Source organism: Watersipora subatra, chromosome 1, assembly GCF_963576615.1.
Source record: "Watersipora subatra chromosome 1, tzWatSuba1.1, whole genome shotgun sequence".
NCBI classification, from domain to species: domain Eukaryota; kingdom Metazoa; phylum Bryozoa; class Gymnolaemata; order Cheilostomatida; family Watersiporidae; genus Watersipora; species Watersipora subatra.
Genome location: NC_088708.1, coordinates 76,820,234 through 76,847,533, shown reverse-complemented (window position 1 = coordinate 76,847,533; position 27,300 = coordinate 76,820,234). Strand labels below are relative to the sequence as shown.

Here is a 27,300-nt window from a genome sequence, read left to right as displayed (position 1 = left end):
TAAGTTAAATTCAAAGTTTGTGTTATACGTCTGTTTCGAAGGTAAGAGCTCAGTACAAGACGTACTGTACATGCTGTTACATTTTAATATTTTATTGCAGATCATAACCACCAAACACATTAAAGTTACTGTAGGTTACGATAGTTACTAAGGTTAATACATATATTATTTTATTAATTTTTAATATGGGCATTACTTGTATACAAAGTTTTGATGTTCTTTACTAGGGAGTGTTTGCATTAGATTGCATTAGATAATTACTACGGGTTTCCATACCACTCTATATTACATTTTCGTCTTACAATGCCAACATCAAAGCGAATTAATGTCGTATGGCGGGGGTCCACTGTATACATTTGATGGAGACGTATTACCAGTAATCTAAGATCGAACTAGAACTCGTTACAAACTGCAGGAATGGCTAACTGATCGGTAATTTGACATGAAGGTGAATTCAAGGTTAGTCAATGAGATGATTCTGACATGCAAAACAGGTTTACTGAGAGCACAGCTTCTAAATCCTGAATAATTTTATAATGGTATTGCATAGCTGTCACCAAAATTAAGCCATCAATTAAATAAAAATTGTTTCTTTAATTGAAACATCGGTCGTCTCAGATATAGCAAACCGACTACAAAAGAAACTTAGATTTACATACCTATCCAGCATTCTTCACGAGCGCAAGGCTGTATTTTCATAACATCAGGGGGATCAACACCGACATTGAGACAAAGCACAAGTGCTACACTGACGGTCTTCATCTACATAATATCATCAAACAGAGCTATACTAATAACGATTCTCCAGGAATAAATCTTATGGGCTTATGTATACAGACATTTATTTAATATGACTAGCCCTTCCTTGAAGGAGAATAGGTCAGTACATATGTAATGAAAATACATAAGAATACATGCCCTCTCTTTCATTCGCCATGTTCCTGTGGTTTGTGGTGTACCAAGGATTCTTTCGAGATGTCTCCTTTCCATGAGGGCCACGGGCATATTATATTCAGACCTCATCAGCTCATCAGTAGTAATATTTTGTTCTTCTCTGCTTGCGGCATCTCTTCCCAAAAGGTCATATGTTTCACGACCTCCTGATATTGCCATGCTTGTCTTGAGCTGATTAGCATAGAGTGGTCGCTATCGAGACAATTCTTTGCCGCAACCAACCCTTAGGCTTGGTGGTGATATACCAACGTTCTGTGTTTACAAAAAAGTTTTAATCAAACCAGTTTTCTGCTAGTAAATCCCTCATTGCATAAATGGCAGCTGACTTAGTTTCAAATTGAACTGATCCTCTTATTCACCTACTGGCCACTCCATAAAACAGCTCTGGCTCACGATATTGCTAACTTTAATTTCAGACATAAAATAACTACTTCGTGGTTTTTGGAATTCTTTAGCAACCTCACAAGCTCCTTGCATTTGCTAGGAAGGCAAATAGAAGGTCAGCTGCACCAGATGATAATACATATTCAGGTGGAGGGTTTTAACAATACATATTCAAGTGGAGGGTTTCAAAAGTGTATGAGATGTATCCATGACAATCCAGTTGTCCATAACTATAAAAAAATCATCCGTTTTCTATTCCCAAACTTTGGCAGCGTTTTCTCATTACTTGCTTTTTGTCAGTGTTTTCAATTTTTAAAACGCTGTCATTTTGTCCATTTTAAAGATATCGACTTGAAGTTTTGTATGGCCATTCCTTGAAATCTAACTGATGTATTTATGGTCTCAGATTTTTTCTTCTCTGTTTAGGGGGTCCAACCCACGATCCAAACTCCAACCTGATTTCGCATATATGACTTTTTGTCTCTTTTTAACTGAATAAAAGTTCTAATTGAAAATTCTACTTCCATATTCTCATGACGCACACTGTTTGGCACTATAATAACCACTTTTAAAGTGGATACACTGAGACTTTCATCCAGATATTTTGCATGAGAAACATGACTTCGAAACCACATTCTGATTCATAAAATGAGGACCGTTTGTCTGGTGAACAAACCAAGTAGGCCTATACCATTGGATTTGTCTCGAAAAACTACACCAGAATATGACCTTTTCATTTTGTAACACTATATATAGAGAGGCGTCGCTCCGAGGGTGCCTTCTAACCTTAATTGCTCCCTCACTAGCTTAGCTTACATCTTTAAAATTCCATTGCATTTGAGATACAACAGTTAATGCATATTTCAAACCAAAAGTATTTTTTTAAATACTAATGACAAAACTTTATTCTGTAATCTGAATTTCACCAGCGGATCTTTATTAAAATCCTAAACTGGTAATATATAAACATGTAAAAGCAGTGAAGTTGAATTTTTTATAGTCAACATGCATTTCTCATGGAGTAGTCTAGCCGTTGGTTGAGCATTTCCACATCCTAATTTAGGCTCTATTACACTCTTCGGTGCAGAAATGAAATAATTAGTTTTACTGACTGCCAGCATGGTTCAGTTTTCTCTTCGACAGTTTTTTGTGAATTTTAGTATATGGTATGCTTGATGTAAACAACGTAAATGTACATGTTATAATATGCCTGTTATAATTGTAAGCGTATGTTAGACATGCTAACCTCTAATAAAAGTTTGAGCAACAGTATGTTTGAAAAAGAATGAAGAATATATCTGGTACCTAATGGCAACTTTTAAAAGTTGCAACAAGCTCCTTAGAAAATGGTCTGTAAGTGAGTAGAGTAGATGGAAACAAACGCTAAATTAAACTGTCAGGTTAAATGACAATAATTTGATCTCCTAGAAAAATCTCACATTTTTGACTAACTGTCACAGACAAGATATTGAACATGGGTGATGTTTAGACAATTTTTTCGATGTAAAAAGAAATAACTTTGTAAAATTTCTAGCCATATCAACAACGGAATATATCAAAATGTTTTGAGTATTACAGAGATACTGCAGAAATAGCTTACTTATTTTATTATAATATGTATATTATAATAAAATAAGTAAGCTACTTCTGCAGTATCTCTGTATATGTAAGCTATTTCTGCAGTATCTCTATATTTTATATCATGATCACAAAGAACTTGTGCAATCCGTAAAAAGATAACTCATATGTGAGAACCCTGCATATTAACACAGTTTATTCAAGCACGACTTTATAGAAGTTACAGCTTTAACAGTCTCGTATTTGCAAATTAAACGCTAAAATATGTTTCAAATGAAGACTATGTTCAGAGATTATTTGTACCTATTGAGAACCGTGTTTATTTGGTTTGATAAAAGAGTATTACAATAATTCAATATAATCATTGAAACACAATCTAAAATATCCTTGCGATCTGTTATTTTGAAATATACGCTTACAAAAAAGCTTCCCAATGCAACCGAGAACTGATAAGTTATGCTCACTAACCCCACAATGCCAGAGTAAGCTTGTAGAGTTAGCGTAACGTAAAACTTCGAAAAGACTATGTCATATGGTGTATAAATAATAGTTAACTAAAACCAGCGTGTAAACTATGCGTGTGTTGATTGTATGAACCTATACAACCATTTTTTACAACTCGGTTTGCAGAGAACTTATCGCCTCGTTTCGTAGCCAGGCCGCCTTCATGTGAGTTCACGGCAAGTTACCGACGAACAGTCCTATTGAATTCACACAGTGTATCTCGCCAAGCTTTCGCAAACTACGTGAATTCCGTCGCGAAAATTGAAGTCATACGAGCTGACATACATGAAGCGACAAAGCTAGACCCTCGCGTCCGAAGCAGTTGGGCTCGGTCTTTACTTCAAAATGTGAACTTTACTTAGCAAATGTTATTGTAAGACTCGCGCGGATTAACCTCCGATACAAGTTACTGACTATCCAGAAAGTATTACTTCACGGAGTATGAAGCTTTGGTCACGTTGCGGTTCTAAGGCTATTGAAACTGATCTAAATCGCTAGAATTTAGCAAGCCAAAAGATTTAATTTACAGGTCTACTATTTGTAGTCTGATTCATTTTGGCCTTACATCTGTAGACTACCGTTGCTGTATTTGGGTAAACAGAATAAAATATTTATTGCCGTATCACAAATGTATAGCTTGATGCTGAACTTCAATCGTTTTATTTAAACGTTTTTACCTTGCTTTATTAGTTAGTGCTTTATAAGTTAGTGTTGAACAAGCGTCGGAGAACGCATGAACATTTTGGTAGTATTGACATTTGTTTTTTATGCAATTCATGTAATTTCATTTTTGATTGTATCATACTTAGTACCAAAGCGAAGCCCAATGCGTCTAGATTAATATTATTCACATTGCTTGATGATGAGATTAATACAATGAGATTAGTGATATGCATTGTTATCTGATAGTTACTGCATAGTAAAACCCAGATTTTGTTGGAAATAAATTGCTGTAGAATAGATTTGAGGACGCATGGAAAGAATCTGTTATGTGTATAGAAAAGTCCATCTAGTGTCAACAATCGCTGACTGGATTTTAAAAATTGACAAGCGCACTGTGCGCTTTAAAAGGGAGCACAGAGATAGGGTTGATTTCAAGTGTTTTTATAAGGGTTAATTCAGTACAGATGGGTAAATCACTCTCAGAGTACAAACAAGGTGTGATCATCCACCTTCAAAAGCAGGAGAAGACTATTAGCCAGTGTGCTGAGTAGGTGGGGTGCAGCAAGAATGAAGTTCACACAGTCTTTAATCTACATTAGGAAACTGAAAGCTCTGCTGCACGTTCAAAGAGCTGGTAGCCAAGCAAGACCACACAGCGAGCAAACGGTATTGGTGCGGCTTTCACGTACAAACTGGCACATGACTAATCCTGAGCTCACAAAAATCTGGAAAGTAAGTGCGGATTCTGCTGTCCAATCAGAATTAGCTGTGTGGATGGAGGGCACGTAAAACAAACACTCTTAACCGAGGCACACGAAGAAGAGACTGGAGTGAATGAAGACCCATCATTTCTGGAGCTACCCTCGGTTGAAGAATGCTCTGTTTTTAAAGGAGTTCACTTTCATCACCTACAATCACTCAGGGAATGCATACATGCATAGAAGCTCTGGTGAGGAGTTTCTACCACAATACCTACAACTGATAGTGCAACACCGCACGTCCGTAATGGTTTAAGGCTGTATGACCGCTGATGCAGTTTGACGCCTGCAGGTTTGAGAAGGGATGATGAATGGAATTAGGTATGGATATATGTTAGAGAAAAAAAGGCTGAGGAGCCTCCAGGATCTTTTCGCAGATGCGAGCTAGTGGTTCTTTCCAGACGACAAAGCACTTTGCAATATTTTAAATGAAGTGTGATGGAAGATTGGTACTGTGAAAAGGGAATGGAGCACCTTGTCTGACCAACCTAGAGTCCTGACCTCAACCCCATTGAAAATTTATAGCAGATGCTCTGCGAGCAGCTAGTGAGGGTCAAGGCAACCATATAAACATCACACAGTTACATAATAGCACCTGAAAAAGATAGTTAAGATCATGAAAAGGCGAGCCAAGAGCGAATCAATCAAATAGGGTAACTTTCTACCACTAATTACACCCCACTGGCCCTTCTCAAGGCCCCCAATTTGTGTAAAAGGATTATTTGATCGAGTATTCAAATAAAATATTATTAAAACCTGCAATATTTATTGCTATATTTTATGGTGAAATAGACACCCTCACACTAAATTTGGTGAAATTTGTGCGGACGATTTTATGACAAAAGTATGATTTTTTAGAATCTATCAAAAATTCTGCGTTCAGTGATACTGCGTTTGTTACATGTTGGTTTTCTTTACATTGAAATCAAACATGAATGTTGCATGAGAACTTCCAAGATATAGTCTTTGTTCTAAAGCAACCCTAAACTTTTTTCCATCGCTGTATGAGAATTTGCATTCATTACGCTAGGAATATGCCAGGCTAATAACATAGTTTAAGATCATTGAGTATATATTAGATTTTTTGGACAGTATTAATAGTATTTTGGAAAACTATGGCATTCAGTGTGTTCATTACTGACCGGGGACTATAACCTATTTATCATAGAGGTTGTCATTCAGTCATACCCTCAACATCAAAATAAAAAGAGAGGGCTAGTGCATAATATCATCGGGAAAACATAGTATGGTGCTTGGAATCTGAATTATTTATCATAGAAATAATCTGTACATGGAGAGCTAATGACACTGATTCCTTTGTCATCTTCATTGGTTTCCTGGAGTTGTCCTACCTTCGCTTGCCACTAGCGTCATTATCGTAGTTGATAAATATAAGCCGTAAGCAATAAAATAAGCGGTAAGAGCACACAACACCGCATATGAAAATTGTGAAATCACAATTTTCGAGTCTATACCATTGAACATTTCTGCAGTAGAGCTCTGGGGAAATCCTATAAACACCAACCAAACCGCCAAGACTCTGATGTATTGAACTATATAATAAAAAAATTATGTAATTTATGTGCTTTAACACTATTATGACGCGAAAACTCCAGTTTTGCAAAGCTGAGCAATTATTGCCCAACAGTTTAGTTTATAGTGATAGTTTTATAAACTGACTTCTACTGCATATTATCCGCTAAATATGAAGACAAATTACTTTTAGTATGAAAGGTAAGAACATGATTCTGCACAACTTACCATTTGCTAACAGAGGCAGCAGTTTTGTTACAAAGATCACATGGTTAGATGTTAAAGGTTGACTTGCAAAAAATTTACGTCACAGTTATTTGGTATCAAAAAGTTCACCATGTCTTACTCTGCTGTGTTGTAGGTTCAAAATATGTTGAAATGTGATTACAAGCTCTTAAAAGCTCAAAAATGAACAATTTAAAAAAAATGATCGTAGGTTGGAATTTTATTTCGATGACGTACTCAACTCGATGTGGTTATTGTTTTGACGCGTGATGTTATCACGTGAATTAAAAGGCCAATGAAAGGCTCAATATAAAATGTCTCGTAGCACTAGTTTATGACAAACACGTCGGGATCTACTGGCAAGCCCGTTTCAAATATAGATGCTCGCTACATTACAGTTTCGGCTTGGTCTAATCATCTAGTCGTAATTTGATCATGTGGACCCATATTTCCTGCCAAATGGTGCAAACAATTTCTGCGACATTTTCCTACCATGACAGGTGACCAACAGGCTCCTCAAGTTTATCAGAGGATTATATGCACCCCTCGAGCTAAGGTTAAAAATGAAACTAATTTTTTAGGGTAGGTTTTGAGATATCCGTGCTCAAAGTGACAGCATTACAATGATAATAAAATAGACGCATAAAGACAATAGACGTGGTTTTATTGAATGCGTGAAGTTTATTTGTGAAAATATTTTGACGAATGAGGTTGCATGAAACTAAACAGAAGCACATTGTGTTCAACTACGTCACATTTGAGCCATTTTGGAGAGGGATTCCAACCTACGGCGTTTTTGTGATGGTTGCAATTAACTGTTCGTTTTTTAGCTTTTAAAAGCTTGTAATCACACTTCCATATATTTTGCACCTACAACACAGCAGAGTAAGACATGGTAAACCTTTTGATACCAAATAACTGTGATGTGAATTTTGTTGCAAGTCAACCTTTAAGGAAGCATTGATAGGTGTTTCACATTTAAATTGAAACTGATTCTACATCTAAACCTTCTAATAGTAAATTGAAGCTGAGATGTTTCAAGAGACAAAAACCAAAGCGTTCTTATTCAAAAATAGTAATCAACATAAAATAATTTGAGACCTACACATCTTTGCAAAAGAATACCAGGTTTTATTGCTATTAGTGCATTGGCAGTCCCGAGTACTGTGAGAGAGTGTCATGATAATAATTTAACGTTTTTCACATAACACCGTGATCAACAAAAACCACAGCCATATGCTTTCACCTTTTGCAATCGCCCAGAATATTAAAAGTTGATAGGTTGAAGAATTTATACACAATACTTAAACGTTGACTTACAACAAAATTTGCATTACAGTTATTTGGTATTAAAAGATTCACCATGTTTTACTCTGCTGTGTTGTAGGTGCAAAATATGTGTAAATGTGATTACAAGCTCTTAAAGGCTAAAAAACGAACAGTTAATCGCAGCCATCACGAAAACGCCGTAGATTGGAGTCCCTTTTCAAATTGGCTCAAATGGGACGTAGTTGAACATGATGGTTTCTGTTTACACTTTCATGCTACCTCTTTCGTCGAAATATTTTCACAAATATACTTTACGCATTCAATAAACCATGTCTATTGTCCTTACGCCTCTATTTCATCATCATTGTATTGCTGTCACTTTGAGCACTGATATCTCAAAACCTACCGTGAAAATTCGTTAAATTTTTTAACCTTAGCTCGAAGGAGTGCATATCATCCTCTGATAAACATGACAAGCCTGTTGGTCACCTAAAATAGTCGAAAAATGCTGCAGAAATTGTTCACGCCATTTGGCAGGAAGTATCGGTCACATGATCAGATTACGACTAGATGATTAGACCAAGCTGAAACGAAACTGTAAAGTAGCGAGCATCTGTATTTGATGCGGGCTTTCCGGTAGAACCCGAAGTGTTTGTCATAAACTAGTGCTACGAGACGTTTTACATTGAGCCTTTTATTGGCCTTTAGTTACGCATAATAGCATCAAGTGTCAAAACAATAACCACAATGTTTGAGTACGTCATCGAAATAAGAGATTCCAAACTATGGCGTTTTCGTGATGGCTGCGATTAACTGTTCGTTTTTGAGCTTTTAAGAGCTTGGTAATCACATTTCTACATATTTTGCACCTACAACACAGCAGAGTGAGACATGGTGAACTTTTTGATACCAAATAACTGTAATGTGAATTTTGTTGCAAGTCAACCTTTAACAAATTGTCTTATCAAAACTTGCTCAGAAAATCATTTGAAATGATACATTGGTAATACTAAGTATAGCTTTAGGTAATTATGGTTAACAAAAGTTAATTATGGTTAACACAAGACTCCTTGATTCCTGAAAAGACTTCTTGATTCCTGGCTCAACATTAAGAAAAATTCATTGATAGTTTAGAATGATTTAATATAACATAGTAAAAGCATATGCTTTTCATCAGACATCATTGCAAATTCCGTTGGCACTTATACCATCACTAATTGACAGTGTATGTAGTTGTTAATGATATATAACTATGTAAATGGTGGCCTGTATCTGTTGAGTGTACTATTCACCTACCACTATTCTGGTTTGACAAAAGTCATGGCTACCATTATTTTATTTGAACTATTGAATAGATCTTCTAGAGGAAATTATGACGAGAGATGCTCATAGACACTATAAAAATACTGTATATATACATGTATGATGTGTATACATAAAGGGCAATGTTTGGTACTCTTGCCTACTGAATCTGGTGAATTATTGTGAAATAGTTTTATCAGATATGGTGTAGACTTTATTGTTTGATACAAATGTTCCATATTATATTTATTTATTTCTGTTACACACATAACAGTATTATTGTTCACATCATGAGCATGAGTAACAACAATACTTTCTGAAACTTTTTAAACCAAAGTCAAGTTTTATTATGAGCTCGCCAAAACCATGACAATGTCTAGGTTTGATCTAAACATGTGTCTATCTAGTTAGTTATACTGATATACATTATGACCTCCTGCTTGAGCTGTATCTCCTGTGATACATTCACTTGTCACCCTCATTTCTTGCTTTAGTCATTAGCTAGTCACTAATTCTGTAAAAGATTATTTTCCTCAATTATATTCATAGCTATTAAGATATTAACTGTTTCACAGTATTTAGACTAGAGAAACTGCAATTGAAGATTCTGGTAGACACTGACAATAGTGTCTGGAAAGATAATTGTTGGTTTGTCTCCACTGTAAGGAACTCCAATAACTTTGCACTCGCCCTTTTACTACACATTTTAGAGTTACTACACATTTTAGAGTTACTACACATTTTAGAGTTACTACACATTTTAGAGTTAATACACATTTTAGAGTTACTACATGTTATGTTTCTGCACAGAAGCAATTAAATAGAGTATTAAATTAGAGAAATGGTTTATTGCACACTCCAGAGACAACTGATTTGATAACAGAAAACCCAAGTATTTATATGTTTGGTCATAGAAAAGCTTTGTAAAAAGCTACAAGCATTATTAATAGCTATAATGAGACAGTACTATATAATATTAGCTTGTATAAAGCTTTAGCTAAAAAGCATAATGTTTGTTGGCAAAGTACCAGTAATACTTGGCACTTGCATGACACCTCCTCACTAAGCTAAAGGTTCTTTCTGGTTCTCTTAGACCTTCGGGGTTTGTCTCTGCTATACTCATCTCCATCAGGTAGACGAGGGTTGCGTGGTCTTCTTCTAGACGGAGGTTGCTCCGTTACAGTTGTAGGGGCTGGTAGTTGCAGTTTTGTCTCCTCTGTTATATCAGGTTTATCTCCAGGGTCTTGATCTTCTTCTGTTGAGTATCTTGGTCTGAGTTGTTCAACATGTCTTCTCCAAGTAGGTCCCTTTGGTACCACTTTGACATTGAGACTACGAGTTCCATATATCTTAGTAACAATGGCTGGAACCCATCTAGGTTGTCTGTTGCGTCTAGGTCCATGATATAAGGCATAGCATGGTGCGCCAAGATTGTAGCTGTGTATCTTGCTAACTGTCTTTTCTGCCGATCGGTTGACTTCTCTGGATTGATGAAACTGTGCTATGTGTGCGGGTGATGGCAATAGGGTGTCAATCTTGCATCTCATCTGTCTTCCATTCAGCAGCTGACTGGGAGAGTATCCTGTAGGAAGTGGTGTCCTTCTATAGTGCATCAGGAACTGTTGTAGTGCAGATTTAGGTGAGAGTGACGATTTCTTCATGGCTTGTTTGAAGGATTGTACTAGTCTTTCAGCTGCGCCATTTGTAGCTGGATGGTAGGGTGCTCCAGTGAGGTGAACAATGCTTCTCTCTTGACACCACTGCTGAAACTCTCCTGAGGTGAAGCTGGTAGCATTGTCAGTGACTATGGTGTGAGGGTATCCAAAGTGTGCGAATATCTCCTCTAAGATGTCTGTGGTAGCTCTGGTAGAAGTAGATGACGTCCTGTGTATGCATGGATACTTTGAGTAGGCATCTATCATCACTAGCCATTGGCTGCCCATGAAGTTCACTGCATGGTCTAGGTGAAGACGACTCCATGGCTTCTCAGGTAGCATCCAGGGATGTATAGGATACTTCTGTGGAAGCTTCTGGTGTTCAGCACAGGCAGTGCACTGTCGGCTTGTCTCCTCTATATCAGAGTCAATGCGAGGCCAATAGACAGCAGTTCGAGCTAGCTTCTTCATTCTTTCCATTCCAAAGTGTCCAAGGTGAAGGATCTTTAATACTTCCTGTTGTAACTTGACAGGAATGACTACTCTGTTGCCATATAGAAGACAACCTTCAGTGATAGAAAGTGAATCTGAGATCTTGTGGAAGAGTGACAGCTGAGTCTCCTTCATCTCTTTGTTACCAGGCCATCCTTCTGCTGTGTAGCGCATTACTGTGGCTAGTGTTGGGTCTTTCTTTGTCTCCTTTGCTAGAACATTGTAGTCTGTAGAGTTGAGCTGTTGTCCAATAGTGTGAATAGTGCATACTGTATCAACATCATCCTCATCTTCTCTTGCATCAAACTCTTTATCAGGTCCAACTGGCAGTCTTGAGAGGACATCTGCATTTTGATGATGCTGGGTAGATCTGTATTCTATGGTGTAGTCATACTGATTTAGTACCAGTGCCCATCTTGCTAGTCTGTTGGCTGCTAGAGCTGGAACTCCTTTGGTAGGTCCTAGAAGTGTGAGAAGAGGTCTGTGGTCAGTTACCAAGATAAACCGTCGACCATACAGGTACTGGTGATACTTCTTTAGAGCAAATATGATTGAGAGAGCTTCTTTTTGTATTTGTCCATATTTCCTCTGTGTGCTGGTCAGTGTTTTTGAAACATTGGCTATTGGTCTCTCCCTTCCATCAGGATAACGATGAAATAGTACAGCTCCCAGTCCAGTTTCTGAAGCATCACATGAGATTCCAATGTCAAGATCTGGGTTGAAGTGTGCTAAGACACTATCAGTTGATAGCATATCTTTCAGTTTGTTGAAGCTCTTTTCTTGTTCAGTGCCCCACTTCCAGGTCTCTCCTTTGCGTGTCAGTTTGTGCAATGGTCCTGTGAGTTGTGACAGATTGGGTATGAACTTGCTGTAGAATTGTGTAGCTCCTAAGAAAGATCTTAGCTGAGTTAAGTCTGTTGGGACTGGCATCTGTTGTACTGCATCTGCCTTCTTTCCTTTAGTGATTCCCTTTGAAGTGAGTTTGTGTCCCAGATACTCTACTGTAGGTTGAGCAAAACAGCACTTGTCTTTTCTACATCTGAGCCCTCTTTCTTCTAATCTTTGAAGAAGTCGACGTAAGTTTTGTAGATGGCTCTCTGCATTGGCTCCACTCACTAGTATATCATCTAGGTATACTGCTACTCCTGGGAGGTCTTGTGTCAGTTGCTCCATGATTTCTTGAAAATACCCTGGTGCTGAGCTTATGCCAAAGGGCAACCTCTTCTGTAGTAGTACTCCTCGGTGTGTTGATAGTGCTAGTCGTCGTTGACTTTCTGGTGCCAACAATATTTGATTGTAGGCATCTGCTAAATCAATCTTTGTGTAGCAATAGCCTCCACCTAGTTTTCTGATTAGATCTTCTGGTAGTGGGATGGGTTTCCTATGTGTTTCTAGCTGATTATTGATAGTCTTGGAGTAGTCTCCACATACTCTGATCTTCCCTGCAGCTTGACCTGTTGTAGATTTGCGTACAGGTACAACTGGTGTTCCATACTGGTTGAATTGAGTTGGTTCCCATATGCCTTTAGCTACACCTGCTTCGTATGCTTGGTTGAGCTCTTCTGTCAAGGCAATAGGAACTGGTCTGGGTCGGCAGAAGACTGGCTTTGTTGAAGGTTTGAAGTTTATCTCTAGTTCAAAGTTCTTGAGACATCCTAGCTCGTCTTTGAATATTTCTAGAAATTCTTTGCACATCTCCTTACACTTGATTTGTAACCTCCCATCTGGCTGGTTCTCTGTGATTGTTGATACAAGGTTCTGTTGTAGCTTGTCATCAATAGAGATGCCTAGTTGCTGTATAGCAGTTCTTCCTAGTAGGTTGAGATCTTGTACAGCACTAATCACAAATGGTAGTCTGACTTCTTTCTGTGCATCCAATTGGGCAGTTAGCTCACATCTGCCAAGCGTCTCTATGAGATGTCCTGAGGCTGATTTGTAGTTAACTGTAGTAGGTTTTAGGTTTGGCTTTCCTAGCTTCTCCCATATTGATTTACAGATGAAGTTGTCACATGCTCCAGTGTCCAGTTCAAGTGTGAAGTTGTCTCCCTCCAGTTTGATGTTTTCAGCAAGTTTCACCATCTTGGTTGATGTGCATTCTATCATCTTTACTGGTTTTTCTGCTGCAGATGATTTCTTTTTCTTGCATGCTCTTTCTATGTGACCTTGTTTAGAACAAAAGTTGCAGGTGGCTGCTTTGAATCTGCAGTCATCCGCTGTATGGTTAGTTCGGTCACATCTGTAGCATAGCTTTCCTTCCTTCTGCTTGTCAGGTGTAGAGTTGTTTTTCTGGATTGGTTTGTATCTTGATTTCTGTTGAGCAACCTTGTTGACTTTAGACGAGTTTCCATAAACTGTCTCTTTGGCAACTTTAGCTGCTTCTTCTGTTTCCTGTGCTACCTGTATAGCTTTGTTGAAGTTGAGTTCATTGTCCTTGACCTTGAAGAGAGATTTGAGAACTACTTCATTGTTTACAGAGCAGATAAATCTTGTTCTGAGAGCCTCATCTAATGGATCTGTAATGTCTATGAAGGCACATGTAGTTGCGTCTTGACGAATTCTGGCAGCTAACTCTTGAATAGTTTCTCCAGGTTTCCTCTGCATGTCACTCCAATACTTGTAACGCTCTCTAACAATGAAGCGCTTAGGGTCATACTGGTCTTTGAGAAATTCCAGTATTTCATCCATGTTGAGGTCGTTGATCTGCTTGGGTGTTGAAAGCTGAGCTGCCATATTACTAAGCTGCTTGTAGAGTGTAGGCTGTTGGTTGGTGAGAAAAGTGCCAGCAATCTTGTCTTGATGAATAGAATTTGCTGCAATGAATGTGTTGAATCTGTCTATGTAATCTGTTAGTAGCTCTGCTGTTGGGTCAAAACCTGGGAAGGCTGGAACAGCGGTTGCAGCTGTTTCTTGTTTCCGTTGTAGGTTTTGTAGTAGTAGCTCCATCAGTTTCTTATTCTCCTCCATTCTTTCATCTTGCTGACGTCTGTATTCCTCTTGTTGCTGCTTGAACTCCTCATGCTGCTGTTGTCTATGCTCTTCTTGCTGCTTTCTCTGCTCCTCTTGCTGCTGTCTCTGGTCCTCCTGCTGCTTCTGCATTAGCTTGATCAGGTCTGCTACTTCTGCCATTGTAGTGGTGCAATTTTGAACAGTTACTCTTGTAATAAACTAGAACGCTTTGTATCGATTTTATCAATGATAATATCTGAACAAACTCTTTGTAACTGTTCAAAAGAGAAATCCTTGTCGCCAATTAGCTTCTGTTATGTTTCTGCACAGAAGCAATTAAATAGAGTATTAAATTAGAGAAATGGTTTATTGCACACTCCAGAGACAACTGATTTGATAACAGAAAACCCAAGTATTTATATGTTTGGTCATAGAAAAGCTTTGTAAAAAGCTACAAGCATTATTAATAGCTATAATGAGACAGTACTATATAATATTAGCTTGTATAAAGCTTTAGCTAAAAAGCATAATGTTTGTTGGCAAAGTACCAGTAATACTTGGCACTTGCATGACACTACACATTTTAGAGTTACTACACATTTTAGAGTTACTACACATTTTAGAGTTACTACACATTTTAAAGTTACTATACATTTTAGAGTTAATACACATTTTAGAGTAAAACACATTTTTGAGTTACTACACATTTTAGAGTTACTACACATTTTAGAGTTAATACACATTTTAGAGTTACTACACATTTTAGAGTTACTACACATTTTAGAGTTACTGCACATTTTAGAGTTAATACACATTTTAGAGTTAATACACATTTTAGAGTTACTACACATTTTAGAGTTACTACACATTTTAAAGTTACTACACATTTTAGAGTTAATACACATTTTTGAGTAAAACACATTTTTGAGTTACTACATTTTTTAGAGTTACTACACATTTTAGAGTTACTACACATTTTAGATTTACTACACATTTTAGAGCGAGTGTTTTTTAAACTCTCGATTGGAAAGCTGTCCTATGGGAAGACCCTTGAAGAAACCATCCAATGGCTAGTGTACTTTTATGAGGCTATTTAACTTCGGTCTGAGATGAAGATATAAAGAGCAGCGTGCTGACTCTCTGTTCTCATTCCCTCTCAAAAATCTCAGATACTTTGATTCTTTGCTAATCGTCACTTACTTCAGATTGTTCGCATTCGGTGAGTTTTAAACTTAAAATGTTTGCCATTTAACAGGTCTATAGGATTTGACCGATGTATGCTAGTTTATGTTTCACAGGTCGTGTTGTCATTTTAGGCTCCTCTGGTTGGTTATATTTCAACTTCTACCAAGAAACATGGCAGACAATACTCTGGTACGTGTTTGAAGTAGGCCTATAGCATTCATTGTTTGGAGTTGTCTGCTCATATGTTAAGTAATTTTTAGCTCAATCTGCAAAAAACATAGTTGATCTCCTCTGTATGTAGAATACATGGCAATTTGGTAGTGCTTGGGATGGCGTAGATGTTAGATTTTATGAAGGCGAGCCAGTCTATGGTGGCCAGCAGGCTCGAGAGGAATTGTCTATTTGCAATCGGTGAGTAAACATTTTTCTAAGCTTTTTGCAGGATAGAAACAACTGCCAATGCCTTGACTATACTTGTGAAACATGCTGAATATTTGAGTAGAAGCTAGGCAGAGCTCATATTACTTTATTGCATGTTCATCATTTTTATTTCTTACAAATAGAAAATGCCAATAACTCATTTTTACCTTCTATTTATTACTTTTGGAATTTGTAGATTCATAAACACAGCTCAGTTGACTAACTGGGTTTCTACTAATTTATGTCTCCTGAAAGCATCTAGAGTTGTTGATCAAGTTGCCGGATCCCATATTCTTTTGATTCTATGGCATCTAAAAATAGTTTCAGCAGCCTGAGAAACTGCATTGTTTATTTCAGCCAGGGAGCTTGTTCACGTCGGCCTACATGCAACAGAGCACACAGTGAGGAAGAGCTGGAGCTACGAATGTTAAGAATGAATGTGGATAGACATCTAATCACCCCTGCTACTTCAGGAAATGAGCCAACTCGGCTTACTGCAAGGTTGCATCATCTCCTTAGCCTGTTACAGCACCCTTCTCATTTTGTGAGTCAAGTCTTTTGGTTTAGCTTTTTGATGGCCACAAACATGTACACCTAATTTTATTGCATCGAATTTTCCTTATTCCGAGCACTTCAGTATTTTCATAAGCTAAAATTTTACCACCTACCATAAAACCTCTCATTGAACGCCACCGCTATTTGACCAACACTATGGGAGAAGGGTTGAAAAATAGAGTGCCACCCTTTAATTGAATGCCACCTCCATTTGACCTCCACTTTGATATTCTTTGATCTTTATGAACCCATAATAGCAAGTGCTCAGTAGAAAAGTATCCACAAACTTGCATTAATAATGAATCATTTACATCAATAACAATCAATATTCTCGTTGTCCAACTCCATGGCTTTCGTTGTTTTTGTTAAAACTTTGAAAGCATAGATAGCAACATAGATATAATTACTAACTTTCTATGACTAATAGTAGTTCCTTGTGTAATGCGGTCTTGATACTTCGAAGAATTGTATATAAAAATGGTGTACATTTACAATGGCGTATGAACAACTAGTTCTAGGCTAAAAGTTGTGCTTAATGCGCATGCGGCTAAAAGTTTATCATTACATGTTTTTGTGCCAAATGCAACGCGTGAAGGTGTTTTCTATGCTAAAAACATGGTTTTGACGCCAATATCACCTAGTTTAGCAGTGCAGAAAAAGAGTTGAGGTCAGAAGACATTGTAGAAGGTATTGAACAAACAGAAGATGTTCGTTCCGTCAAAAGCGACAATCAGAACACAACTGGCTGAGAAAATGATGCAAATACTTTTGCTTTAAAAACGTTAATTTTTGTTTCTGCATGTATTATAAGTATGGTTCGTTTATGTCACTTGTTCATTAATATATATTTGTAGCATTTAATAGGTTATTGTGATATAACTAATAAATTTGCAGATTTATAGCATATAATTTGATAGCATCGTTGCGGTAATCTGATCTTACAATGGATCGACGCTTGTAACTCTTCTTCAAATGCACATAAAAACTAGTTTTGGCTGAAAATGTAGCAAACATATCAGTGAGTGCAATGAACTTTTATGCAACATTTTTAACTATAAATATAGAATAAAAATATGTTTTCAAGTGTAAAATGAAATAAAAATTGAAAGCTCCAATAGATTGTAAAGCAGGGCACAGGCTATATCTTTGCTGGTTAATTGCAAGCAATAGATATCAACTTGTAGAGATATTTCTCAGTTTCTCAATGCATATTTATTAAGAGATCTATGTATTTGACAAGTTGGAGGTAAGTTAGCAGATTTATTGCATCTAAAAGGGTTAATATCGCTCCACCGGGAAAAAGAACAAAATATAGGCGACATTCGCTAAATCTTTATCTTCCCTAAATTATGACGAGCGATTTGATTGCCAGCAATGCCAGCCTTTATTTGAACAGCACTTCTATTTGACCGACACTATAGAGGAAGGGTTGAAAAATAGAGTGCTATGGCGTTCAATTAGAGGTTTTACAGTAATTTTATTGCAGCAAGTTCTCCTATTTCAAGCACTTGATGAGTATTTTCTTGCACTGTTACTAGTCAAAGGTATCTAGAGATGGGGAACAGGTTATTGTTGGTAGCTACTTGCATCAGCTGTTCTAGAGTACATAGGCGATGAAGTTTAACCAATTTCTGGACATTGTTCTCCTTGTGTTTAATATTCCTCATGTAAATGGTTTTTCTCTGAACTGAGTGCTATATATGTATATTCTCATGCTGACTGCAGCTGCGCGTATGTGATAGGTTCGTTTTGGCCTGTTGTAGTTGACAAAGCACATGGATGGTGTTGAGATGTACCTTGATAAACAAGATACCATTGTGGTAGAGAGCAAGTCTGAGGTGGTTAGCTGGATATTTAATGTTTCATCATCGGTAAGCATTCGCTAAGAAGCATCATAATCAATAATTATAATCAATAATTATAATCAATACTTGTTCATAATAACTTTTTAATAATGTTATGTTTATCATTTATTTGAAACTTTATTACTGCTAAATTTGGTTTCTTGTATAGTATCACCTTAACATAATGTGCTGAAATGTTGATAAATAATCAGTGTCATGGTCAGCGTATGAAACACGAGTGGTGCATCTGTCATGTGACTTTCGTTATTGTAGAAGTGTTTAACAGGAATTGCTCTCATGGACAATGAAACAGCAGCCAACTTTTCTCTCCAATATGTTACAAGAAATGTTTCGGGATCGGGAGACGTTGAGAGACTGCCAATACGACAAGGTGGTCAGCGAGAATGGAGGTTTCCTTATTGTGATACAAGAGCGGATGCTCCACAAACCTTTAGAGTAAAGGTGTGCAATGACCTTGTTATTAGAAGTGTCTCGCAATGTTTTCGTTTGCACAGAATTACAATTAAGGAAATCACAAATTCATCTTGTCAACTCCGTGGTCCAGCTACCCCTCATGAACATACTTCGTGAGTTTTGCATAGTTCATCTAAGAATCTTCGCCTTGCAGGTTGAGTTCAAATGCAATGCATATGGCGTCTATCAACAAAGAGTTGTCTTTGCAATGGGTCTAGAAAGGTACTTGTACAGGAAGTTGAAAGTGACAGTTCGGCCGATGACAATGACCAATCCTGTAACAGACCTAGCTGTCACGGAAAGCCGGCGATGGGACAGTCTGCCTGAGTTGCGCATCGTTAAATGGCAGGAGTCGTAAGTGTCTGTTTACTTTTACCATAAGTTCTTATTTGAAGTATCTTGTTAATGCTGTTCACTTTCTTTTCTTATTCATTAAAATAGCCACAAAGATCAATAAGAAAGATAGCTTGTAATTGTAATGTTGTGATTAATATATAATGATGTTGTTAGTGACTTCGAGTCCCTCTTTATATTTAGAATGGATTCAGAACAAGATGAACAGTTGAGTGAACAATACAAGAGACCTTCTAATGTTGAAGACTGTGTAGAGATCGTTGAGTCTCAAGGCAGTCTTTCCGCCTCCAACTACAGACTCTACAATCACTCACTATTATATCTCGAGGAGATGGAGCAATTCCATGAACTTTCCAAGTTGGTAGCCTGTTTACACTTCTACAACTCTGAACTTTCCTGATTCTGTTTTAGTAGTTCTACCGCTTCATGTTATACAACTGCACATGAAACGAGTCTTGTTCTGACGTTATGCTTTTTTGGTATTAATTTTGATTGATTTCAACTCACAGGCCACCAACTAAATCTCTTAAGCTGTTCTGCTGGTCTTTAGGCTCCAGCTGAGTGGGGTGGTACATTTCACTCAGACCTACACAAGAGAATCTCTTATCGACAGCACTACTAATTATGCTCGGCCTGCTGAACTATTCGGAGAACTGCCACTCGACAATGCTCTATCAGAGGATACAGTGCCTGGAAGGATTCTCTTGCAGAATGTTAACAGCCTACTGATAACATGTGACACAGACCCATGTCCTTCAGTGGTATGAATCTTTCTAAATAGTTTGTGGTACCTTGGCATGTTCTGCTAACGTGTGAGCGATTGTTTTGAACTGCAAACTATTACCGATATTGACCCATAACTTTTGGTATTTGATCTTCATTGCTTCATTTCTTTAGGAACTACATGTATGTGTGATAAAACTACATATTACAGTAGTTGGAAAAAATTTAGAACAGCATCTTTGTGTAAGTTTGGCCCTCATTTATTGCATTCGTTTCCATTCTCACAGCTGCTTTATTCCTTCCAGGTGTTTGAGTGTCCAATATTAGACCAAGGTAAGGCTGGTGTGATCTTCAGGGTGACTGCTGAAATGGTAAAATTCTCTAAAATAAAGGCACAAACTTCTAGAAGATGTCAGGTAATATTTATGGTGCTCTGGATTGCTATAGATTTGGTAAAGTTTTTTGTATTTTCTACAATTTCATGCCTATATTACTTTATAGGTACAGTTTGTCGTGAACAGGTTACCGTTTTGTGAGATGCACTCAGCCTTGGATCAACTGAATAACATTGTACGGTTTTTCCCTGCACCACAATATATGCAGGCTCTTCAATTCCAGGCACCGTGAGTATCCATATTTGGGCTGTTCTTTTTCTTGGACTGTTATTTTCCATGGGCAACTTCATCATTCAGAGAAGCTGCAATAGTTCACCAGTTCCTCCTCTTGTAGCACCGATGAGATCAGATCAAGAACATTTACACTGAACCGGAAACAAAAAGACGGCTTCAATGCGATGACCAAACCTGTCCAGCCTCATCCTGTTCTTCTTATCGGACCTTTCGGAACAGGAAAGACATTGACATTGGCTGCTACATTGCTACATCTTATAGAAAACATTGAGAACCGCATCCTTGTCTGCACCCACTCCAACAGGTTTTTATCAACAACACATCTAGTGACTGCCATTAGATCAGTGCTTTGTTCATGTCTGAGAAAGTTAATGAAAAGGTGTTGCAGCTGATTATGTGTCCTCATTTACAGCGCTGCTGACCTGTATATCAAAGAGCATATTCACTCGTATCTAGCCACTAAACCATCCTGTAAGGTACTGAGGCTTTACTACAAACATCGATGGAGTGCAGCTGTTCATCCCACTGTCAAGAACTACACCCTATTCGACCGTGTCTCGCAGTCCTTTCGTGACCCGGTTATGAGCGACTTGCAAGATGTAAGGGTTGTCATTGTCACCCTTGCATCTTGTTACAGCCTGCTTCGTCTTCAGCTACCCAAAGGTACATTTTGCTGTAATTGGTACTTTTATTTTTATGTTCAGTGACTAGATGAATGCTTGGCATTGCCCGAGTAATAAAAAAGTATTTGGACAGAAAATTATTTTTTATTCAACATAAAATATTTACCATTTTTACTTCATATCATGAAAGAAGTGTTTTGTTGAAATAAATTAGGAGGAAAAATAAAACTGTAAAATGTAACTGTGTTTAAATGTAAATGTGAAATCATAAGCAAGTAATGGCTAAATATAGTCTGCTTTGCTACGATTACAATGAAAAATTGTTTGGTATACAATTATATGATTTTAATTCGTTTCAGTGTTGGCATCATAACGCAAAAATATCGTGTTGAGTGGTATAGAATCCCATGGTAAATATCTAATGCAAACACCTAGTAAATATCATCAAAATCAACATCATTAAAAATCTGTAGCAAGACAATGTTTTTTTACCATAGTAACTATAGTTACCTACAATAACTTTAGTGTATTTAGTGGTTATGATATGCACAATGTAACATTGCCATTTACTATGTGCGGAACGTGCCGAAAGAAGATCTTACCTTCGAGACAAACGAGAATAAGCGCTGAATCTAACTTAAATGAACACATTTAGTTAAAGGATGTTTTATTATGTATTTTACTAAACTTCAAACTTGTAACTAAAATTTTGTCATTCATCTGTTTGCCATAATTTTGCCATAACAATTTTTGCCATAATGGTTTTTGATGGTTTTTACCATCATTTTGATGGTTTTTACCATAATAGGTAAAACTGAACTGAGATAGCGAGCAACATATATCTCTTTCCATCATTGTGGGAGGTATTTCGGCGAATAGCATATCGACGTTTTTGTTAATTCGTTGTAGTCAGAACAACAATTGCCAAATTTTAATTTCAAGAAATTGTTGGTTTTGATAATATTCTATGGGGAAAAAAAAATTCGTCCTAACATTGCGAGAACTAAAAAGCATCGTGTCTCATAGAGTTAGGCGAACAAATTCTTATAACGGGCATTATAACCCGTGTATCAGTTATTACGTCATTTAGCATGTGCAATCGAGAAAGGGGTATACAGTATATGGTGAGAGCGATGGAATTGTAGGAGCTGAGTAGTCTTGTAGTAAGAGGCGCATTTAGAAACTTGCAGTTCCAATCCAAGTTGCAGATCTTCGTGAGTTCCAATCCAGCACAAAAAGAGCTCTTCATTCCAAGATTTTAATAGTTATAGCTGGACAGACAGACAGACAGGTAACAACAGACGATGACACACTTTGAGATTTATATACGTATGCACTCTGTATCTACCAGACTAATTTCATCTTGCTTAACTAGGGAACCAGTCAGGAAGATCATTTGTAGCAACTTTCTGCGCTTTGTTCACAGGTTTCTTTACCCATATCATGGTGGATGAAGCGGCACAAGCAAAGGAAGTTGATACAATCATACCATTCACACTAGCTGGACCCAACACTAAGATTATAATGGCGGGTGATCACATGCAGGTGAGTTTAGAATGCTTAGTATAGCCTTGTTTCAATATGCATCGGTAAATGTCATCTCGAGCATTAGTTCAGCTGATTTTATTGTTATGGACTGTGTTATAAAAATATTAAACTGCACACCTGTTGAAATATGATAATGTAACTAAATACATATATGTCAGCCATGAAAGTCATGTTTCCTTTCTATACATAAATTGCAGATGAACCCGGATGTTTTCTCAAAGCGTGCGAAGAAATATGGGTTGGCTAGCAGTATGTTTGAGCGATTAACCAAGCTTTACCCGGACACCTTTGAATGTAAAGGTAAACTATAACACATTTAATCAACATACCGTTGCTGCTTCTAGCTAGAGATACTTGATGTTTGCAGTTAGCAGCATCACACCTAGCCTATCATACTTGGACACTTTCACCCATGTTTGATTATATTTCCTACCAATAATGATGGCCTTTTGCTAAAGTTTCTATGGTCATGTTTTAGTTACTCTAAATGAGAACTACAGATCCCACGAGTCTCTCGTCAGGTTTTCTTCTCGTTATTTCTATAATGGTATGCTGGAAGCTAAAGGAAATCAGCCAAGCCACCCGTGTCTCTACCCGCTCTCATTCATCGCTGCCCGTGGTGAGAGTTTACAACATGATAAAGGCACAGGGTATTATAATCTGGCAGAGGTTGGTATTCCGGATCCCTTTTGGTATTTTTCTATTGATGACGCCCTAAACTAGTTAAAGGTTGACTTGCAAAGAAATTCTCATTACAGTTATTTGATATGAAAAGATTCACCATGTCTTATTCTGTTCTGTTGTAGGTGCAAAGTATGTGGAAATGTGATTACAAGCTCTTAAAAGCTCAAAAACGAACAGTTAATTGCAGCCACACGAGACCTTCGTAGTTTGGATTCTCTTTCCAAAACGGCTCAAATGTGACGTAACTGTGGTAGATGATTTCTGTTTACACTTTCATGCAACCTTATTCGTCGAAATATTTTCACGAATATACTTCACGCATTCAATAAAACCATGTCTATTGTTCTTACGCATCTGTTTTATCGTCATTGTAATGCTGTCACTTTTAGCAGTGATATCTTATAACTTACCGTAAAAATTTGTTTAATTTTTTAGCCTTAGCTTGAAGGAGTACATATCATTGTCTGATAATCATGACGAGCTTGTTGGTCACTTGTGATAATCGAAAAGTGCTGCAGAAATTATTTGCGAAGTATTGGGTCACACGATCAGATTACGACTTGCCGATTAGACCAAACCGAAACAAAACTGTAAAGTAGCGAGCATCTATATTTGATACGGGGTCTTTGGTAAAACCCGAAGTGTTTGTCATAAACTAGTGCTACGATAAGTTTTATATTGAGCTTTTTATTGGCCTTTCAATTCACGTGAAAACATCATGTGACAAGACGAAAAATAAATTTCATGACTACGTCAGAGAAATAAAGAGATTACAATCTATGGCGAATTTTCATTTTTGAGCTTTTAATAGCTTGTAATCACATTTCCACATATTTGGCACCTACAACACAACAGAGTAAGACATGGTGAATCTTTTGATACCAAATAACTGTAATGTGAATTTTGTTGCAAGTCAACCTTTAAGATATTTAGAGAATCAATACATGTAGAGAGCTTTGGAGGTGTGTTGGATCTTTAACCAAGAACAACATCTCTATTGTCTGTAATTTTTATATCACGAAATCTGTGAAGGTTGCTCACGAGCTCCGGGCTTACAATCTTAAAGCATAATTTGTTTGAACCAAATTTCTTTTCATAAACTTGTTGGCTCTATATCTAGAATTGTTGTAGTAAGCCATTGCAGACTTTGTTTCCTGTCACCACTCACCAGGTTTATGAAACAGTTGACTTTGTCACTGACCTGCTGGCCAACTGGCCTGAGGACCTATGGGGTGAGTTCAATCCAGAGTCAGTCGGAATCATCCTCCCCTACACAGATCAAGTAGCTATTGTGAGGAAGTTGCTCAAAGAAAAGCCTAGTCCTCTTCGTGAGATTCAAGTGGAAAAAATATCGAATGTGCAAGGTGTGTTATGCAGTTATCGCTTTGCTTTATGTAAATTTATAACTGATGCTTAAATATAACCGTATTTCACAATTCAGGTTTGTTTTCTAGGTAAACAGTTTCGTGTCGTTGTCATCAATGCAGTGCGCACATATCGTTCCTGTCTGAATGTTGATGAGAATGAAGCAGATTTTGGCTTTCTTTCCAACCCCAAGCTGCTCAACACTGCCATTACCCGCGCCCAGTCCCTAGTAACCATCATAGGAGATCCTTTTTCACTCGTCACTGTCGGCAAGTGCAGGTGAGCTCCGCAGCAAATGAATACAGTGTTATTTTCTTATTTACACAAATGTAAGGTTATCTTGCAAGCTACGTTTTTCTCCACATACTTTATTTCATTGTTAGGAGCCTCTGGATCCACTATTTGGAGCAATGCCAGTGCAATGGGAGTCTACACGGAGTGACGTTTGCCCAGCTGCAGGACTACCTCAACTATATGGGTGAGTATAAACAGTCTAATTTTGAGAACCAGTGTCTGCTGAACTGCACTTGGCTTTGTGACAGTTTCATTTTGTATTGCTAAATACCGCACACCTGATCCTAAACCCAATGTTTTTGTCTACATAAAACTTATAGTAAAGTTGTTGAACTGAATCACAACCCTAGCAACAACTGACATCAAAATTTTGTAAAACAAATCCCACAGACAATGACCCCATATCGATACAAATACCGATACTTTCTGGAAAAATCTACAATGATTTCGTACATCGTTTGGACTCATTTTCCATTCTTCCAAATACAACCAAGAAGAAAATGTATAATTACTCATATCCCCCTACAAGGTTATTGCTCAGATCAAAGAAAATTTTTGTTTCAATAAGTTGAAATTTTAGTTAGGAATAATATCTGTCTGTTGAAAGGTGTCAGTCTCAGTTTTGTTCCCTGTTTACTCATTATCATATGACTGAATGATGGGTCGGTCATATAGTCATATACTTTATACAATAAAATAAAACAGGGATGGTTTGCTACTACCCTAAACAATTACTCAGTCTTTCAGGTGTCGCCTTGTATTCTTAGATATAGAGAAATCTTACAAGTTTAATCCTCAAGCTAGAGAATTTGTACCAAGACCAGCTCGAGCACAAGTGGCAGCTTCTCATCGGTTAGTGCCGCCACAGTTCGTAGCTTCTGCTTCAGTGATACCTTCAGTTGCAGTTCCCGTATTGACTCAGGGAGTTACGCAACCTCGATGGCACCCACCTGTACAGGTTAGCATTATTTTCACTGGTAGGTATAATAGTTGCTGGGATCTTATCTTTCGTTTAATACAAGTTCTGATGTGGTTGAACATTGTTTCAGCAACCACCCAGCATTAATAAAAGCTATTGCCTTTTGTAGCAATGAAATCTAGAATTTATTAAATTTTCATAAAAAAATTAAAAGCGCTCTCAATATCTGCAAAAAGTGTCTTCTGTTTCTCATGCTGTCATAATGATCAGTTTTGTAATGTTCTAGGTAGCACCCCCATCCGTGCAATATGTCACTAGTGCCCCAGGATATCCTTCTATGCCATACCAGCCAACACAGACACTCTACAGCACCGCAGCAAATGAATATTCCAGCGAGCAAGTATATTCCCGACCACAGACTCCACTGTTGACCCCTCTACCACAGTCAAACTATTTAGCTGAGCTCTCAGCCTCTTGGAGGGCCCACACGAGCTAATTATTTTAAAACCATCTGGGCATGGTCTGAAGAGATATTTTTATATGATATTCCTTTTCAATTTGTAAATCTTTTATAGGGTGAAACTTTGTGCATGCATTCTTTTTAGGTTGTCATAAAACATTTTATTAACTGCTTACGTCTGCTTGGCTACGTAAAATTTTTCTTTTATGTGAAATAAAATATTAGCAAATACAGAACTGTATTGTTAACAGTTTTCAGATATGTTATCAACAATATATCAACAATGTAGCAGTTTGTAACAAAAAGAGGGCCGTGATGTAAGAACCACAGTTACAGGAAAGGAGTGGCGATGACATGCAATTACAGACACAGAGACAATAATTAACATCTCTATCTAGTCTTTAGCTTGAGTTACGGCTGCTGAGCCATTGATAACACAGACTCCGCTAATGTCGCTCATACAACATAAATTATATGGACTCCCTCTCTTGACAACTAATCAAGGTCATAGTGGAATAACTGAGCAGTGTGATCACAGACATGATGCAGTGTTCCACTACACTTAAAACAGCCAAGGAATAGAGCGTACCCGATGAGGTAATAGTAGTAGGTAACAATTGACGTGAATGGTGTTAAAAATCTTTATTGCGTTTGAACCTTCACTTTCAGCCACAGGACCACCGCGAACAGGCCTGCCAACCCAAGAGTGGAGCAATGCTTGAGATTTGGTTTTGGGGCAATCGATGTATCAATGATAGTATATATAAAATTGGTGATAAAATCTCACGCGTTTTCATTTTTTTTGGAGTGATTGCGTGAGTCTCACGTCCAATGCGTGAGAGTTAGCAGGTATGACCGCGAACTCTAAACACAAAAACAAGTATTCATAAGAGTTCCAAACTAGTTGAATGAATAGCAACGTCCCGAGGCTCGTACAGTACAATCATAGGCAAATGAAAG

General features: G+C 37.5%; 2 protein-coding genes across 3 annotated transcripts in view; one reads left to right on the top strand and one right to left on the bottom strand.

Moving 5' to 3' along the window:
- The window catches only part of LOC137399939 (regulatory-associated protein of mTOR-like), a 29,329-nt gene extending 25,811 nt beyond the window's left edge, over window positions 1-3,518 (bottom strand). The window contains exons 1-3 of the mRNA XM_068086208.1: window positions 3,385-3,518; window positions 919-1,206; window positions 660-762 (exon numbers count right to left, since the gene is read on the bottom strand). Coding sequence (XP_067942309.1) covers window positions 660-762; window positions 919-1,113 — 298 coding nt within the window. The 5' untranslated portion in view covers window positions 1,114-1,206; window positions 3,385-3,518. The remainder of the gene's footprint in view (window positions 1-659; window positions 763-918; window positions 1,207-3,384) is intronic.
- A 395-nt stretch (window positions 3,519-3,913) lies between these two features.
- On the top strand, window positions 3,914-26,576 carry LOC137405594 (probable helicase with zinc finger domain). Of its 2 annotated transcripts, XM_068091905.1 has the most exons (22): window positions 3,914-4,013; window positions 15,263-15,482; window positions 15,580-15,637; window positions 15,750-15,859; window positions 16,226-16,412; window positions 18,187-18,294; window positions 18,541-18,729; window positions 18,896-19,095; window positions 19,279-19,452; window positions 19,646-19,856; window positions 20,124-20,234; window positions 20,320-20,441; window positions 20,548-20,751; window positions 20,860-21,110; window positions 22,497-22,615; window positions 22,816-22,918; window positions 23,097-23,287; window positions 24,474-24,666; window positions 24,757-24,946; window positions 25,051-25,145; window positions 25,729-25,919; window positions 26,167-26,576. In XM_068091905.1, exons 3-22 carry the CDS (start codon window positions 15,620-15,622, stop codon window positions 26,374-26,376), a joined length of 3,177 nt encoding a protein of 1,058 aa, XP_067948006.1. In that variant the 5' UTR covers window positions 3,914-4,013; window positions 15,263-15,482; window positions 15,580-15,619; the 3' UTR covers window positions 26,377-26,576. The 2 variants fall into 2 exon arrangements, with proteins under 2 accessions (XP_067948006.1, XP_067948016.1); XM_068091915.1 differs by lacking the exon at window positions 3,914-4,013 and having other exon boundaries at window positions 15,448-15,482; window positions 15,562-15,637.
- Window positions 26,577-27,300: the final 724 nt, after the last annotated feature.

Bases quoted from the DNA above. Each gene is read 5' to 3' on its own strand.
- LOC137405594 (XM_068091905.1), top strand. The intron at 19,096-19,278 runs GTAAGTGTCTGT...CTTTATATTTAG, and splicing joins ATCGTTAAATGGCAGGAGTC to AATGGATTCAGAACAAGATG. The intron at 20,442-20,547 runs GTGAGTATCCAT...CTCCTCTTGTAG, and splicing joins GCTCTTCAATTCCAGGCACC to CACCGATGAGATCAGATCAA.